This window comes from Equus caballus, chromosome 3 (genome assembly GCF_041296265.1).
Source record: "Equus caballus isolate H_3958 breed thoroughbred chromosome 3, TB-T2T, whole genome shotgun sequence".
NCBI classification, from domain to species: domain Eukaryota; kingdom Metazoa; phylum Chordata; class Mammalia; order Perissodactyla; family Equidae; genus Equus; species Equus caballus.
In genome coordinates, this window is record NC_091686.1 from 18,431,698 (window position 1) to 18,449,140 (window position 17,443).

General features: G+C 36.1%; 1 protein-coding gene across 2 annotated transcripts in view; it reads left to right on the plus strand.

Annotated features, from left to right (window-relative positions):
• NFATC3 (nuclear factor of activated T cells 3) overlaps nt 1–17,443 on the plus strand; it is a 128,006-nt gene that overhangs the window by 33,152 nt on the left and 77,411 nt on the right. For both annotated transcript variants that reach the window (XM_023637170.2, XM_023637171.2), the window contains exons 2-3: nt 1,949–3,077; nt 5,122–5,284. In XM_023637170.2, the coding sequence (XP_023492938.1) occupies nt 1,949–3,077; nt 5,122–5,284 (1,292 nt within the window). The remainder of the gene's footprint in view (nt 1–1,948; nt 3,078–5,121; nt 5,285–17,443) is intronic.

Genomic DNA, 17,443 nt, shown 5'->3' on the forward strand with positions numbered 1-17,443 from the left:
AAAAAGGGGAGGATTGGCAGCAGTTAACTCAGGGCTAATCTTCCTAAAAAAAATATATATATATAAAGTTCAGTGGATTTTAGTATATTCACGGAATGGTGCGACCATTACCACAACTAGTGTTAGAACATTTTCGTCACTGCAAAAAGAAAACCAACACCCATTATTAGTCACTCCTCATTTTCCCCCAAACCTCTTCTTTTTGTTGTTTATTTTTTATAGCTTTTTCTTCCAGCTTTTTATCCCAGTCAAATATGGGTTTTCTTCTTTGGAGCTCTGACTTCCTACTCCTCTTTATTCAGTAAGTGGAATGCAAGAGTGGAGTGAATGGTGTATTCAAAAAGATGTTTCAATTTATTAGGACATATTCCGGAGTTAAAAAAAATTAAGTAGGATATAACATACCCATCTTAAATTTTAAAAAGGGAAAATCTAGGTAATTGGTGTGTATTGAGTTCTTGCTAAATATTAGTCATTGTGTTAGGTTACTTGTTTTAAAATGGTCCTGTGTGTTTCAGATGATACTCTACTCACCTCCTGTCAGTTTTATAGAAGAAACTGCCTCCCCAGATTGAGGTTCAAGCAGATTAAATAACTTGTCCAAGTTCGCACAGCTATGGAATGGCAGAGCCTAGGGTTTAAACCTAATGGGTTTTGTTTTGTTGTTTTAATACATGTAAAAACTCTTTACTGAATATATTCACTAACCACAGAACATCTTAAAAGTTCTGAAATCTAGGACTTAACAGAGATAGTTAAATTATAGGATGCTGGCTAATGATAGCAACGCCAGGAGTCTAAAGATATGTGTTATTTTCCAAGGGTACTAATATAATGAAACAACATGATCTCCTTCAGTACTTTTCAGAAGAGGCTAAAGGTTTGTGCTTCTCTCTGTTGTATCTATGAACAGTTTTGTCTTTAGTTTCCCAGTGATGAGCTCTTTGGAAAAAGTGAAGGTGTTCAACCAGCACCTTATACTGGGGCTTAGTACTTCTGCCTCACTGAAAATGGAAAATAATCACTCCTTCCTAAAAGTGAAATTGCAGAATACCCTTATTGTTCCCGACACTGTGGTAGGAAATTTGGCAGGACTTGTTTAGTGTTAAATATTCCAGCAGGGGGTGCATTTTAAAATTTCTACCCTTATGAGGGTTACTTGATCAATCATAAGTTAAAAAGCTTAATGAGTTATTTCCTAGTTGAGGTAAAAGATCCAATGGGATCATGTGGCTTTTGTAACCTAGTCTGCTATGAGCAAAGATATGAATTCTTGATGGTGTGACTATGGAGGAAAAAGCTGTTACTGTTAATCATAAACATTTCCTTAGGGAAAAGTTCTGAGTTTTACCACAAGGAAACTGGGGCCTTGAAGAGGTTAAATGATGTAACTAAGAGCTCACAGTTAAAGGCAGAGGTGGACTAGAGTCTGGGTTTGAGTGTATAAGCCTTTTCAGTAATAAACTTAGTGTTTATACTTACAACTAAAAACCTTTCAAAGACTCTGTTTTGTCCTTTACTCCTTTTTTAACCTGCAGACCCTAGATGAGGCTGAATTTATATGATTATGTCATTCTATAATTCTATCAGTTGTTTTGAGAATTATGGATATGATTATTTAAAAAATAAAAGTGTTTATTTTCAGATAATTTTTTCTGGTTCTCATTTTAGAAAATGTGGAAATAAAGAAAAAGAAAAAACTTCATGTATAATTACATATGTAAATATGTAGTAATTGCATATATCTGCAGAAATAACCAGATACATTTTTTTAAAAAATACGTACCACTCTTTATTGGAGCTAATGATGTACATTTTATGTCCTACTTTTTTCTCTCAAGATTATTATTATTATTTACTTTCTCATCTAGTAATTTATATACATCTAAATTTTCTAATTCCTTGTTTTGTTGATTTTGTTTTTTTTCTTTTTGCCTTCTCCCCATAGATCTTGAGCCAGATGATTGTGCATCCATTTACATCTTTAATGTAGATCCACCTCCATCTACTTTAAACTCACCACTTTGCTTACCACATCATGGATTACCGTCTCACTCTTCTGTTTTGTCACCACCGTTTCAGCTCCAAGGTCACAAAAACTATGAAGGAACTTGTGAGGTTCCTGAATCTAAATACAGCCCATTAGGTGGTCCCAAACCCTTTGAGTGCCCAAGTATTCAGATTACATCCATCTCTCCTAACTGTCATCAAGAAATAGATGCTCATGAAGATGACCTACACATAAATGACCCAGAAAGGGATTATTTGGAAAGGCCTTCTAGAGATCATCTCTATCTTCCTCTTGAGCCATCCTACCGGGAGTCTTCCCTTAGTCCTAGTCCTGCCAGCAGTATCTCTTCTAGGAGCTGGTTCTCAGATGCTTCTTCTTGTGAATCTCTTTCACATATTTATGATGATGTGGATTCAGAATTGAATGAAGCTGCTGCCCGATTTACTCTTGGATCCCCTCTGACTTCTCCTGGTGGCTCTCCAGGAGGCTGCCCTGGAGAAGACTCCTGGCATCAACAGTATGGGCTTGGACACTCCTTGTCACCCAGGCAGTCTCCTTGCCACTCTCCTAGATCTAGTGTCACTGATGAGAACTGGCTGAGCCCTAGGCCAGCCTCAGGACCCTCATCAAGGCCTACTTCCCCGTGTGGGAAACGGCGGCACTCTAGTGCTGAGGTTTGTTATGCTGGGTCCCTTTCACCTCATCATTCACCTGTTCCTTCTCCTGGTCACTCTCCCAGGGGAAGTGTAACAGAAGATACCTGGCTCAATGTCCAGGGTGGATCAGGCCTTGGCCCTGCACTTTTTCCATTTCAGTACTGTGTAGAGACTGATATCCCTCTGAAAACAAGGAAGACTTCTGAAGATCAAGCTACAGTACTACCAGGAAAATTAGAGCTCTGTTCAGATGACCAAGGGAATTTATCACCATCCCGGGAAACCTCAGTAGATGATGGCCTTGGATCTCAATATCCTTTAAAGAAAGATTCATCTGGTGACCAATTTCTTTCAGTTCCTTCACCCTTTACCTGGAGCAAACCAAAGCCTGGCCATACCCCTATATTTCGGTGAGTTGATGGAAATGACTGCCAGTCATTTGTTGTGCTTATGGGTTATTGGTGGCATGTAACTATATTATCTCTATAGAATGGTTTGACCATTTTTCCTCCTCCTCTTTTTTTCTCTTTAATTTCTTCCAAAGTCCACATTTATTTTCCTTTGAGTCTTAAAACTGTTTTTAGATAGGCTAAAGTCATAATTTTAAAAGCATATAGATAATAACAAATCACATTTAAGAATCCCTGGAAGGAATTTTCTTATCTAAAAAACCTTCTTGTAAAGGTTGATTATAATATGAATTAAATTAGTAATAAAACTAATTGAGAATAGGTTTTTTATATTTTTAAGAGCTCAAAATACAAATTAAATTTGCCTTTTCATATTTGCGGCAAGTATATTTTTTCATAATTTATTTTTTGTCTTTTGACTTTATAAGTTTGTGATTTTGTTATTGTAGAGGAATTTTTAACTTTTGTGTATTTAAATTTGTCTATGCCTTTTGGTTTTGTGTTATATTTGAAAGCCTTACCCTACTCTGAAATAATTAAAAATAAACAAAAAAATCTAACTCGTATTTCTAATGAAGTTTTTTATATATATTATTATTATAATATATGTATGTAACTATATATAGTATTTGTATTTGTATAACATGTAAAATAAAATATATATTATTAAAAATATTAAACATGGTAAAAAATATATAGATATATAATGTATATGTTTGAATCTTGAGTCTAACTAGGGACTGGAGTGAGGAATAGTGTAAAGACTTTATTTTCCAAATGGTCTGTCAGTTATCACAATACCATTTATAGAATAAATCTAGTCTGTAATTGATTAAAAAAGATAATTTTTGTCATTTATTATATTCCCACATGGAGTTGGGTCTGTTTACTTTTTTTTTAATGCTTTTTCATTGATATAAATCTTTATTTCTGGATCCAGATCTTTAGAAAAACATAATGTGGAATTATGGTAATTGAAGATACCTTTTGAGCCTATCGCTCTGCTTCTGAAAATTATCTTAATCTTTTCAGTGGTTTGCTTAAGTCTGCAGAAGAAGTGCAGAAACTGAGAGTTGATGAAGCTGAGTTGTTTCAGACTAATAAAAATTAATACCTTTGAGTTTCACAGTAGCTAGTAAAGCTAGGCTGCGGATATTCAAGGAAATAATGAAATAATTTAGAAATTTACAGTAGGAATGATTGTATTTCAGAGGTAGAAGAGATCTTAAAAGTTCCATTTCACCAATCACTAAGAAGATATTACTTTTTAAGACAAATCATTCTAGCTTTGGGTTCATCAGTATTTGACCTATATACATAAGTTCTTTCTTTTCTAATTTCATGTTTTCAGTGTTAATATGTCTAAATGAACCTGTTGCCTTTAAGCTATTTAAATTATCTTATTGATCAACTGACATTTGTCTCTAAAATTAACATTTAGAGATGCTGCAGTGATAGGCCTTGTATTTTTTCAGCCAAGTATGTACTGAAGTTAAATTTTTACCTCAAGTTGCAATACATCACTGACTATAAGTAATATTTCAGAGAGACAGGGAAAAGAGCAATAGAGAGGAAATGGGAGAAACAGCATGTACAATAGACTGACTTCTATAGTTACACACCAGGGAGGGAGACATATGTACTGAGTGGTATTTGAATCCTTGGGGAGATACTGACACACATACAATACACAGAGATGTTCATTTTTGCTTTAAGAAGTCAAATTATTATTATTTTGATTGTTTTTGTAGTTAGGTACACATAGTTGAGAAACAGTTATAGTTTTACAAACTGTTAGAATTTGTCCTTTTAAAAAAATACTGGAAAGAAAAAATAGATAAAATCAGTTTTATTCTTCAGGTTAAAGAATTCTTTCTTAAGCACCCACCATATCCAATGTTATAACTTATCACTAAGTAAAGTTTTATTTTGGAATACTTTACTTCAAAGATCTTGAAATGTTGGTGCTGACAAAGAAGTAATTTGAATCACTGCTTGGCAATAATAGCATGGTGAAATGCGTCTTTGTGTGTTTTGTTTATAGCACATCTTCATTACCTCCACTAGACTGGCCTTTACCAACTCATTTTGGACAATGTGAACTGAAAATAGAAGTGCAACCTAAAACTCATCATCGAGCCCATTATGAAACTGAAGGTAGCCGAGGAGCAGTAAAAGCGTCTACTGGGGGACATCCTGTTGTGAAGGTATGAGGTTTTGGGGGCATGTTTTGCAGATACTGTACATCTGTCTATGATAGAATCTATTCAGTTATGTACTACTGAGCCCAAAGAGAGAAAATTCAAACTAGAAACCCTCTGTTGAGGTTTTGTGTCCTTGTTGATATGACAGTACTTCCACGTTTTTTTTGCTAGGCTAAAAGATATTCTTCCTGGCATGACTCCAGCTGGAGAAACTCTGGGGAAGGAAAATTGTAGTGGTCAAACTGTTGTTTTTCTGATTTAAAAAAAATGACTTTATTATGTTTATAAATATTATACATGCTCATTAGAATCCAAGTAATACAAAAAAGTAGAGAGAATAAAGCAGTAAATTACCCCGAATCTAAACCCCTCAGAAATAAGCAATTGTTTACATTTTATTAACACCCCGAATAATTCTGTGTGTATGTTTAGTGGAAGACTGGATGGATGGCTAGAAAAATGAATGAATTTTTTAAGGATAGGATTATACTGAACATCTTTGTAATTGAAATATTTAATGTATTTTTTACTTGAATTTATTAGAAGAAAATAGAACTAAAGTAAAATTGTAAAAATTATGTATTGTGCGTGTATGAAACGGATTTAATATGGAAGTTTTGAATTACACCAGTTGCATATTAACTTTAATTTTACTTGAATAAAACATTTAAAAAGTGAAACAGAAGGAAAACTAAGAATTACTAAATCTTGGATACTATTCTTCACTCTAAGAGGACCTAGAAAATCTAAGATCAAAGTGATTAAATAAATTAAGAGATTGAATTATTGTTTTAGATTTAGATAGTATGAATTGACTCCCTGCTCTGAAAAATGAGGTAATTAATTGTCTCTCGTAAACTTTTTCCCTCTGCTCTTACCCTCCACCTCCTGAATTTTGTTGCTTAATTTATTTTTCCTTCCAGATCTACACCCATCTCCACATCTTGTGCCCGCTGACCCCCATTGTTTAGCCTTAGTCCTATATCTAGTTGGATTCACTGATTACTACGAATTCTGTTTCATTTATTTCGTTGTGTTTGTTGTTTTTTTAGGGAGGGCTTTGGATTCTGTATTCCTTGAGTTCTTTCACATTTGAGAATGTTTGTTTGTTGTCTTTATATAGTCAAACATCAGAATGGCTGTATATTAATAATCTTGTCACCCCATTTTCTCTCTCAGAAGTTATTTTGTGGCATTGTGTATTGTAGCTGAGAAATTAATTATACTGAAGTGAATTTGAACAAACACAATTTATAAACTATCATTTGCTGTACCAGCCATGCTTGATGATTTATCATTATCATCTAAACATGTTTTATAGTTCTTGACAAACAAAGCTTTACCTTGTAGGTGGGTTTTAAAATGACTTTGTAGCAAGAAATGTTGGTTATAGAAAAAGAGATCAGATTTGTGGTTACCAGAAGCAGGAAGTAGGGGATGGGGGATTTGGATGAAGGTAGTCAAAAGATACAAACTCCTAGCTATAAGATAAATAAGTACTGGGGATATGATGTACAACATGATGACTATAGTTAACACTGCTGTATGGTATATTTGAAAGTTGCTGAGAGAGTAGATCCTAAAAGTTCTCATCACAAGGAAAAAACCTTTTTTCCCCCTCCCTCTCCCTCTCTTTTTCTTTTTTTTTTTGGTAACTGTGTGAGGTGATGGATGTTAACTAAATTTATCATGGTAATCAATTTGCAATATATGTAAATCAAGTCATTATGCTGTATGCCTTAAAATTATACCATGCTGTATGTCAGTTATTTCTCAAAAAAACTGAAAGAAAAAAAGTAATGGCAGGAAAACTCAACATAGGAATTCTGCTATTTGTTATTAGAGTCATATTTTGATCTTAAATGAGACCTTATTTCATTTTGAATAAGGAGGAAGGTTCTTTGTTTTCTGTATCTTTGAATTTTCTTACTAGGAAAGAAATTGCTTGCAAGTGCTTAAATGAAGAAAAATCTTTTGGGAGTCCAAGTGATTTGTTTTCACAGTATTCCTTTAATTAAAACTGATTACCTGCTTAAGAAGAGATTAACACTTCTGATATCATCAATGTTTTATATTCTCCTTGTGAGTGATATTTTTTTTCTAAGTGAAGAGTTATATTATTCATTATACTTGAAATTATTGACTTAACCAGAGTATGTCTGGATGTTGATGTTCTTTATCAGTCTTTCCCAGTACCTATGATGCTCCCTTTCAATCTGAGATTCTTTCTCCTTTGTGCAAGAAAAATTTTCTGTCTTATGTATATATATGTTTCCTGTTCCATTTGTTTTGTCCTTTACTTTAGGGACTCCATTTATGATGCAAATGTTGACTTTTCTTTGCCTGTCCTTCACATCTGTGTTCTTTTCTTTGGATATTTTAATGTCATTTCTTATCATTTATTGTGATTTTTTTTAAGCCTTACCCTGATGTTTTTGATATCTTTGTCACTTGCTGTTTCTAATTCACCTTTTAGATCTGCAATTGTGTTTTGAATTTTAATTTGATTCCTTGGCTCCATTTTCCACTTATTTAATATTTTATCATTATATTTGGTCTCATGATTTATTGAATTTATATTCTTAAATTTTTTTGTGTGGAACATTGATCAGCAATCAATTTCACTATTTTGGTTTTTTTCTGTGTATGTGTTTTTGTTGAGGGGAAGTTTTGTTTTCATTTTTTATTATATTCTTCAAATGTCTTTTGCTTAATTTATTCCTGTTTTCATTAAACAAAAACAAAAAAAAGTATATTATGGTTGCTTAATTGCCAGGCCCCCCCCCCCCCAGCTTTGGTCTGTAGCCTGAGGGGCTTGTGGTAAAGTGGTAGAGAGTTAGTTTAGGATAGGCCTTGTTGGATTTGGCTCAAGAGAGTGGACAATATCATATATTATGGCCCACTTCCAGTATTCTAGTATGTATCATATTTTCATGAGCTTTGCTTGTTCCCCTAGTACACCTCAGAGTTCTGAAAGATGGTAAGCACCCTTGACCTTTTCTGCCTCTGCCAAAGGTCCTGGAACAGAATGTGGATCTCTTATTCTTAAGAGAAAGTTTTTCCTTGACTTTCCTCAGAGTTGCCTACTTAGAGCTTTAATCTACTTTGCTACAAATTATCAGTAATTATCATTCTCTATTTTATTTTCTCACTTTATTACTTTTATTGCATAAATTTACTCATTAATTTTATTTACTCACTTTTCCTTATTACTCTTCTTGGCAGATGAAGGTTTGGTTTGGTTAGCAGCTCTGCCACGCTGCCAGAATCTTCTGTTTCACACTACTCACCACCTCCTCCCTCCCCCTTTTGAAGTTGTTCTCTTTTTGGTCGGTTGTTGCTGGTAGATTTTTAGCTGTTTCCTTCCCTCCTCAACCCCCCAAACGTTTTGTTTATCTCGTTAGGTTTTAGGGGAAGAAGATTGTGATACTTCTTCATTTTACTGTCTTTATCCAAAAGTTTTCTTTTTCTAATATCAAGTGAAAAATAAACATTACATGATGAGACTAGGTCATCTCAAATTGGAAGTGAAACTGATACCTGATTCTACATACTCCACCACACTTGCAGGGTTGTGTGCTTTGTATGGCAGGAACACTCTATTTGTGTATGCCCACTTCTGAGACCACATTGTTCCCACTAACAGAGGTGGGCCTTCTCTAGCAACTAAGACGACTATTTGTAGATTTCTCTGCTAGTCTGAGAATTTTTTAATACTCAGAAAGAGAAAGAGGAAGTCATGAGTTGCCATTCCAGACTGGCTTGAACATCACAGACCAGTGTTGTGTGTGCTTGGTTCTCAAGATTAGGAAAAATGCCTTAGGGGCCAGCCCTGTGGCCAAGTGGTTAAGTTCGTGTGCTCAGCTTCAGTGGCCCAGGGTTTTGCTGGTTCGGATCCTGGGCACGGACATGGCACCGCTCATCAGGCCATGCTGAGGCAGTGTCCCACGTAGCAGAACCAGAAGGACCTACAACTAGAATCTACAACTATGTATGGGGGGGTGCTTTGGGGAGAAGAAGAAGAAAGAAAAAAAAAGATTGGCAACAGATGTTAGCTCAGGTGCCAATCTTAAAAAAAAAAAAGCCTTAATTTGGCTGTGTATGTGCTTTTTATTTTCAATGTTTTATTACTATATAAGAATACATCACTGAAGTATAAAAGTCTTAAGATGTACAACTCAATGAATTTTTAACACACACATATACATATATATATATATCTCTCTCTCTCCATGAAACTACTACACAGGTTATGATAGAACATTTTAAGCACTTGAGAAAGGCCCCTTGTGTCCTTCTCAGTTTGTACCCCCAAGCAAAGGTAATCTTGCTTCTGACCTCTTAGCACTATAGATTAGTTTTTTTATTCTTGAATTTCGTATAAATGGAATCATACAAAATGTCTTGTTTTCTGCCTAGCTTCTTTTATTCGACATTCTGACTGTGAGATTCATCCATTTTGGATTTTTGTAGGTTTTTTCTTTTTCTTTTCTGCGTGGTATTCTACATTCTTTTGCATGTGGCTGTCCAGTTTTACCAACACCATTTATTGAAGAGACTTTTTCTCCCTTGTGTGGTCTTAGTCCCTTTGTCAAAGATTAGCTGTCCATAGATGTGTGGTTTTATTTCTGGGCTTTCAATTCTGTTCCAGTGATCTATGTGCCTGTTTCTGTACCAGTACTATAGTTTGTAGTATATTTTGAAGTCAGGGATTGTGATGCCTCCAGCTTTGTTATTTTTTCCTCAGGATTTCTTTAGCTATTCGGAGTCTTTTGTTGCCCCACATGAATTTCAGGGTTCTTTGTTCTATTTCCTTAACGAAAGTCATTGGGATTCTGATTGAGATTGCATTGAATCTGTGGATTGCTTTGGGTAGTATGGACATTTTTATTATATTTATTCTTCTGATCCATGTGGATGGAATACCTTTCCATTTCTGTATGTCACCGTGGATTTCTTTAAAAAATGTCTTATAGTTTTGATTGTATAAATCTTTCACCTCCTTGGTTAAATTTATTCTTAGATATTTTATTCTTTTTGTTGCAGTTGTAAATGGGATTATATTCTTATTTTTTATTTTTTATTGAGTTAATGATAGGTTACAATCTTGTGAAATTTCAGTTGTACATTATTGTCTGTGAGTCGTGTTGTAGGTGCACCCCTTCACCCTTTGTGCCCACCCCTCACCCCACCTTTCCCCTGGTAGCCACTAATCTGTTCTCTTTGTCCACAGGTTTAAATTCCTCATATGAGTGGAGTCATACAGAGATTGTCCTTCTCTATCTGGCTTATTTTACTTAACATAATTCCCTCAAGGTCCATCCATGTTGTTGCAAATGGGACAATTTTGTTCTTCTTTGTGGCTGAGTAGTATCCCATTGTATATATATACTACATCTTCTTTATCCAATCATCTGTTGATGGGCACTTAGGTTGCTTCCACGTCTTGGCTATTGTAAGTAATGCTGCAGTGAACATTGGGGTGCATGGGACTTTTGAAATTGCTGACTTCAAGCTCTTTGGATAAATACCCTGTAGTGGGATAGCTGGATCGTATGGTAGTTCTGTTTTTAGTTTTTTGAGGAATCTCCATACTGTTTTCCATAGTGGCTGCACCAGTTTGCATTCCCACCAGCAGTTTATGAGCGTTCTTTTTTCTCCACAACCTCTCCAACATTTGTTACTATTTGTTTTAGTTATTTTTGTCATTCTAATGGGTGTAAGGTGATATCTTAGTGTAGTTTTGAATTGCATTTCCCTGATGCACAGCGATGATGAACATCTTTTCGTGTGCCTATTGGCCATCCGTATATCTTCTTTGGAGAAATGTCTGTTCATGTCTCCTGCCCATTTTTTGATCGGGTTGTTTGATTTTTTGTTGTTGAGTTGTGTGAGTTCTTTATATATTATGGATATTAGACTTTTGTCGGATGTATTACTTGCAAATATTTTTTCCCAGCTAGTGGGTTGATTTTTTGTTTCAATCCTGTTTTCCTTTGCCTTGAAGAGGCTCTTTAGTCTGATGAAGTCCCATTTGTTTATTCTTTCTCTTGTTTCCCTTGTCTGAGAAGACATGGTGTCCGAAAAGATCCTTTTAATACTGATGTCAAAGAGTTTATTGCCTACGTTTTCTTCTAGAAGTCTTATGGTTTCAGGTCTCACCTTTAGGTCTTTGATCCATTTTGAGTTTATTTTGGTGAATGGTGAGAAAGAATGGTCAATTTTCATTCTTTTACACGTGGCTTTCCAGTTTTCCCAGCACCATTTGTTGAAAAGACTTTCTTTTCTCCATTGTATGCCCTCAGCTCCTTTGTTGAAGATTAGCTGTCCATATATGTGTGGTTTTATTTCTGGGCTTTCATTTCTGTTCCATTGATCTGTGCACCTGTTTTTGTACCAGTACCATGCTGTTTTGATTACTGTAGCTTTGTAGTATGTTTTGAAGTCAGGGATTGTGATGCCTCCAGCTGTGTTGTTTTTTCTCAGGATTGCTTTAGCAATTCGGGGTCTTTTGTTACCCCATATGAATTTTAGGATTCTTTGTTCTATTTCTGTAAAGAATGTCATTGGGATCCTGATGGGGATGGTGTTGAATCTGTAGATTGCCTTAGGTAGAATGGATATTTTAATTATGTTTATTCTTCCAATCCATGTACATGGAAGGTTCCTCCATCTCTTTATGTCATCATCCGTTTCTTTCAGAAAAGCCTTGTAATTTTCATTGTATAGGTCTTTCACTTCCTTAGTTAAATTCACCCCAAGGTATTTTATTCTTTTTGTTGCGATTGTGAATGGTATTGTGTTCTTTAGTTCTTTTTCTGTTAGTTCGTTATTAGAGTATAGACATGCTACTGATTTATGTAAATTGGTTTTATATCCTGCAACTTTGCTGTAGTTGTTGATTACTTCTAAAAGTTTTCCAATGGATTCTTTGGGGTTTTCTATATATAAGATCATGTCATCTGCAAACAGCGAGAGTTTCACTTCTTCCCTCCCTATTTGTATTCCTTTTATTCCGTTTTCTTGCCTGATTACTCTGGCCAGGACCTCCAGTACTATGTTAAATAAGAGTGGTGATAGAAGGCATCCTTATCTCGTTCCTGTTTTCAAGGGGATGGTGCTCAGTTTTTGCCCATTGAGTATGATGTTGGCTGTGAGTTTGTCATATATGGCCTTTATTATATTGAAGTAGTTACCTTCTATCCCCATTTTGTTCAGAATTTTTATCATAAATGGCTTCTTGTCAGATGCGTTCTCTGCATCTGTTGAGATGATCATGTCATTTTTATTCCTCAATTTGTTGATGTGGTGTATCATGTTGACTGATTTGTGGATGTTGAACCATTCCTGTGTCCCTGGTATGAATCCCACTTGATCATGATGTATGATCCTTTTGATGAATTGCTGAATTCGGGTTGCCAAAATTTTGTTGAGAATTTTTGCATCTGTGTTCATCAGCGATATTGGCCTGTAGTTCTCCTTTTTCATCCTGTCCTTGTCAGGTTTTGGTATCAGCGTCATGTTGGCCTCGTAGAATGTGTTAGGAAGTGTTCCATCCTCCCTAATTTTTTGGAATAGCTTGAAAAGGATAGGTATTAAATCCTCTCTGAAAGTTTGGTAGAATTCCCCAGGAAGGCCATCTGGTCCTGAGGTTTTATTCTTTGGGAAGCTTTTGATTGCTGTTTCAATCTCTTTACTTGTGATTGGTCTGTTCAAATTGTCTGCTTCTTCTTGAGTGAGCCTTGGGAGATTGTAGGAGTCCAAGAGTTTATCCATTTCCTCTAGGTTATCCATTTTGCTGGCATATAGTTTTCTGTAGTATTCTCTTATAATCTGCTGTATTTCTGTGGAGTCTGTTGTTATTACTTCTCTTTCATTTCTGATTTTGTTTATTTGAGCTTTCTCTCCTTTTTTTTTTGTATGTCTCGCTAGGGGTTTGTCAATTTTATTTATCTTCTCAAAGAACCAGCTCTTTGTTTCATTGATCCTTTCTCCTGCCTTTTTTGTTTCCATAGCATTTATTTCTGTTCTGATTTTTATTATTTCTCTCCTTCTGCTGATTTTGGGCTTTGTTTGTTCTTCTTTCTCTAATTCAGTTAGGTGTAGTTTGAGATTGCTCATTTGCGATTTTTCTTGTTTGTTAAGATGTGCCTGAATTGCAATGAATTTTCCTCTTAATACAGCTTTTGCTGCATCCCATATGAGTTGATATGGTGTGTTATCACTTTCATTTGTCTCCAGGTATTTTTTGATTTCTTCTTTAATTTCTTCAATGATCCATTGCTTGTTCAATAGCATATTGTTTAGTCTCCACATCCTTGTGCCTTTCTCAGCTTTTTTCTTGTAATTAATTTCTAGCCTTATAGCATTATGATTGGAGAAGATGCTTGTTATTATTTCAATTTTTTAAAATTTGTAGATGCTTGGCTTGTTTCCCAACATATGGTCTGTCCTTGAGAATGTTCCATGCGCGCTTGAGAAGAATGTGTTCCCCCACGTGAAAGCTTTTCCCCGTTAGAGGGTTTCTGCTGCATGCGTCTGTGGGAGTCCTGGACAATCCCCAGACGCGGGGCCCCACCCCCGCTGCTTCCCTCACCCGGGGCAGTGATCCCAGTCTCTAGGGGAGGGAGCGAAGTTCTCTCTTACCCCTCTCCAGCTCCTCCAAGGTCAGCTCCAGCCTCTCTGCCCTCCGTCGTTTGGCTGCTGTGGGTCTCTGACGATTTCTGTTATTAGGATTTTTGTTGTTGTTGTTGGAAAGCAGTTGCTCTTTTTGGTTGTAATTTGGAGGGGAGAGAGTCCCGGGTGAGCTCACACCGCCATGTTGCTGACATCACTCGGGATTGTATTCTTGAGTTCGCTTTCTGTTAGTTCGTTATTGGCGTACAGAAATGCAACTGGTTTTTGTAAGTTGATTTTGTACCCTGCAACTTTACATATCTTTTAATGTACAAAGCATTCATCTTTTTTGGTATATGTGTAGGAGTGGAATTGGTGGTTTTTCAAAGGAGCTATACCAATGTTTACTCCTAACCAGCCATGTGTGAAAGTTCCAGTTATTCCACGTCAACATCAATACCAGTACTTGGTTGTTGGTCTTTTAATTTTAGCCATTCTAGTACGGATGTTGAGGTATCACATTGATTTTAATTTGTGATTTCCTGATGACCAGTGATGTTGAACATGTTTTCAGTGTTTATCAAACATTTGGCTATCCTCTTTTGTGAAGTGTCTCTTCACATCTCTTGACCAATTTTTAAATTAATTGTCTCTTTTTCTTATTGATTTGTAGGAATTTTTAATATTTTGGATATAAGTCCTTTGTCAGGTAGTATGTGTTGTAAATGAAATTTCTTCTCCTAGTCTCTTGCTTGGTTTTTCACTTTCTTAATTGTGTCTTTTGATGAATGGAAGTTTTTGTTTTGTTTTGTTTTTTGCTGAGGAAGATTCTCGCTGAGCCAATCTTCCTCTTTTTGTGGAGGAAGATTCAGCCTGAGCTAACATCTCTTGCTAATCTTCCTTTTTGTGTGTGAACTGCCGCCACAGTATAGCCAGTGATGAGTGGTGTAGGTCTGCACCCGGGAACTGAACCCAGGCCACTGAAGTGGAGCGTGCCAAACTTAACCACTATGCTGCTAAGAAGGCCCATGAATGGAAGTTTTTAATTTTAATGAAGTCCAAACTGTCAGTCATCTTTTCCATGGATAGTGCTTTATATCCTGTTCAAGAACCTTTACTTAACGCTGAGGTTATGAAGACAAGTTTCCTGTGTTTTCCTCTCCAATCTTTATTGCTTTATCTTTTAGCATTTAGGTCTATGATCTATCTCAAATTAGTTTTTGTGTATGGAATAAAGGTAAAGGTTAAGATGCATTTTTTTTCTTACGGATAGAAGTTGACCAAGTACCATTATTAAAAGCCCATCATTTTTCTACTGTACTACATCGGTTCCTTTGTCATCAATCAGGTGACCATATACCTGTGGCTGTCTGTCTTAACTCTTCATTCCATGCCATTGAACTATTTGGTCTTCCTGAGTACCATGACTACATTGCCTTAATTATGGTGGCTTTATAGTAAATCTTGGCATTTGGTAATGTGAATCTTCTTTTTTCTTTTAAGATTGTTTTGGCTATTATGGGTCTTCTGCATTTCTGTATGAATTTTAGAGTCATCTTATTAATCTCTACCCCCCCAAAAAGTAAAACTCTCCTCCTGGGATTTTAATTACGATTATGTTGAAAGTGCAGGTCAGTTTGGGGAGAATTGACCTCTTAATAATATTGATGCTTTCAATCCATGAACATTGTCTATCCCTCCATTTATTTTGTCACAGGCATACCTTGTTTTATTGTGCTTCACTTTATTGTGCTTCACAGATATTACATTTTTTACAAGACCCTCCACCAAGAAAAAGATTACAACTTTCTGAAGGCTCAGGTGACGGTCAGCATTTTTCAGCAGAAAAGTATTTTTTAATTAAGCTATGTACGTTGTTTTTTAGATGTAATGCTATTGCACACTTAATAGACTACAGTATAATATAAATATAACTTTTCTATGCATGAGGAAATAAAAAAATTTGTGGGACTTGTTTTATTGCAATGTTCACTTATTGTGGTGGTCTGGAACTGAGCCTGCAATGTCTCTGAGGTATGCCTGTATTTCTAAATTCCTCTTAGCAGTGTTTTATAGTTTTCAGTGTAAAAATCTTTCACATCTTTTCTTGTTTCTAAGGTCCAGTGTTGTTTTTTTTGTTTTTTTTGTTTTTTTTTAGGAAGATTAGCCCTGAGCTAACATCTGCTGCCAATCCTCCTCTTTTTGCTGAGGAAGACTGGCCCTGAGCTAACATCCATGCCCATCTTCCTCTGCTTTATATGTGAGATGCCTACCACAGCGTGACCTGCCAAGTAGTGCCGTGTCCGCACCTGGAATCTCAACTGGCGAACCCCGGGCCGCCAAAGTGGAACATGCACACTTACTGCTGCGCCACTGGGCTGGCCCCATGGTTCAGTGTTTTTTAAATGCTATTACAAATGGTGCTTTTTTTGCTGAGGAAGATTGGCCCTGAGCTAACATTTGTTGCCAATCTTCCTCTTTTCGCTTGAGGAAGATTTACCCTGAGCTAACATCTGTGCCCATCTTCCTCTATTTTGTATGTGGGTCACTGCCACAACATGGCCGCGAGTGACTAGTGTAGGTCCATGCCTGGGAACCAAACCCGGGCCTCTGAAGAGAAGTGCACTGAAGTTAACCACTAGGCTATTGGGCCAGCCCCTATAAATGGTATTTTTTATTTCGTTTTCGGATTTTTTGTCTGTAGAATATTGAAATGCAGTTGATTTTTTTTGACTCTGTATTCCTTGACCTTATAGTTTATTTTAGCTCTTTTGAGTTTTCTAAATAGTCAGATCATCTTTGAAAAATGAGAATTTTACTTCTTTCTTTCTAATCTTTATACCTTTATTCCCCCAGAAAACTTTGTTATGGTAAAATACATGTAACATAAAATTTACCATCTTAATCTATTTTATTTTATTTTTTTTGAGGAGGGGTAAGGAAGATTGGCCCTGAGCTAATGTCTGTTACCAATCTTCCTCTTTTTGCTTGAGGAAGATTGTCACTGAGCTAACATCTGTGCCTATCTTCCTCTGTTTTGTATGTGGGATGCCACCACACCATGGCTTTGTGAAGGGTGTATAGGTCTGCACTCAGGATCTGAACCTGTGAATTCCTGGCTGCTGAAGTGGAGCGTGCAAACTTAACCACTACACTACTGGGCTGGCCCCCATCTTAATCATTTTTAAGTGTACGGTTCACTGATATTAAATGCATTCATAATGTTGTATAACTGTCACCACCATCCATCTTTATAGCTCTTTTCATCTTGTAGAAGTGAAACTCTATACTCCCTTCCTCCTTTGCCAGCCCCTAGAAACCACCATTCTACTTTCTGTCTCTATGATTTTGACTACTCTCAGTACCTTGTATAAGTGAAATCCATATGATATTTGTCTTTTTGTGACTGGCATATTTCACTTAACATAATGTCCTCAAGGTTCATCCATATTGTAGCATATGCCAGAATTTTCTTTTTAAGGCTGAATGATCTTTTGTTGTATACACGTTTTGCTTATCCATTTATCCATCGATGGACAGTTGGAT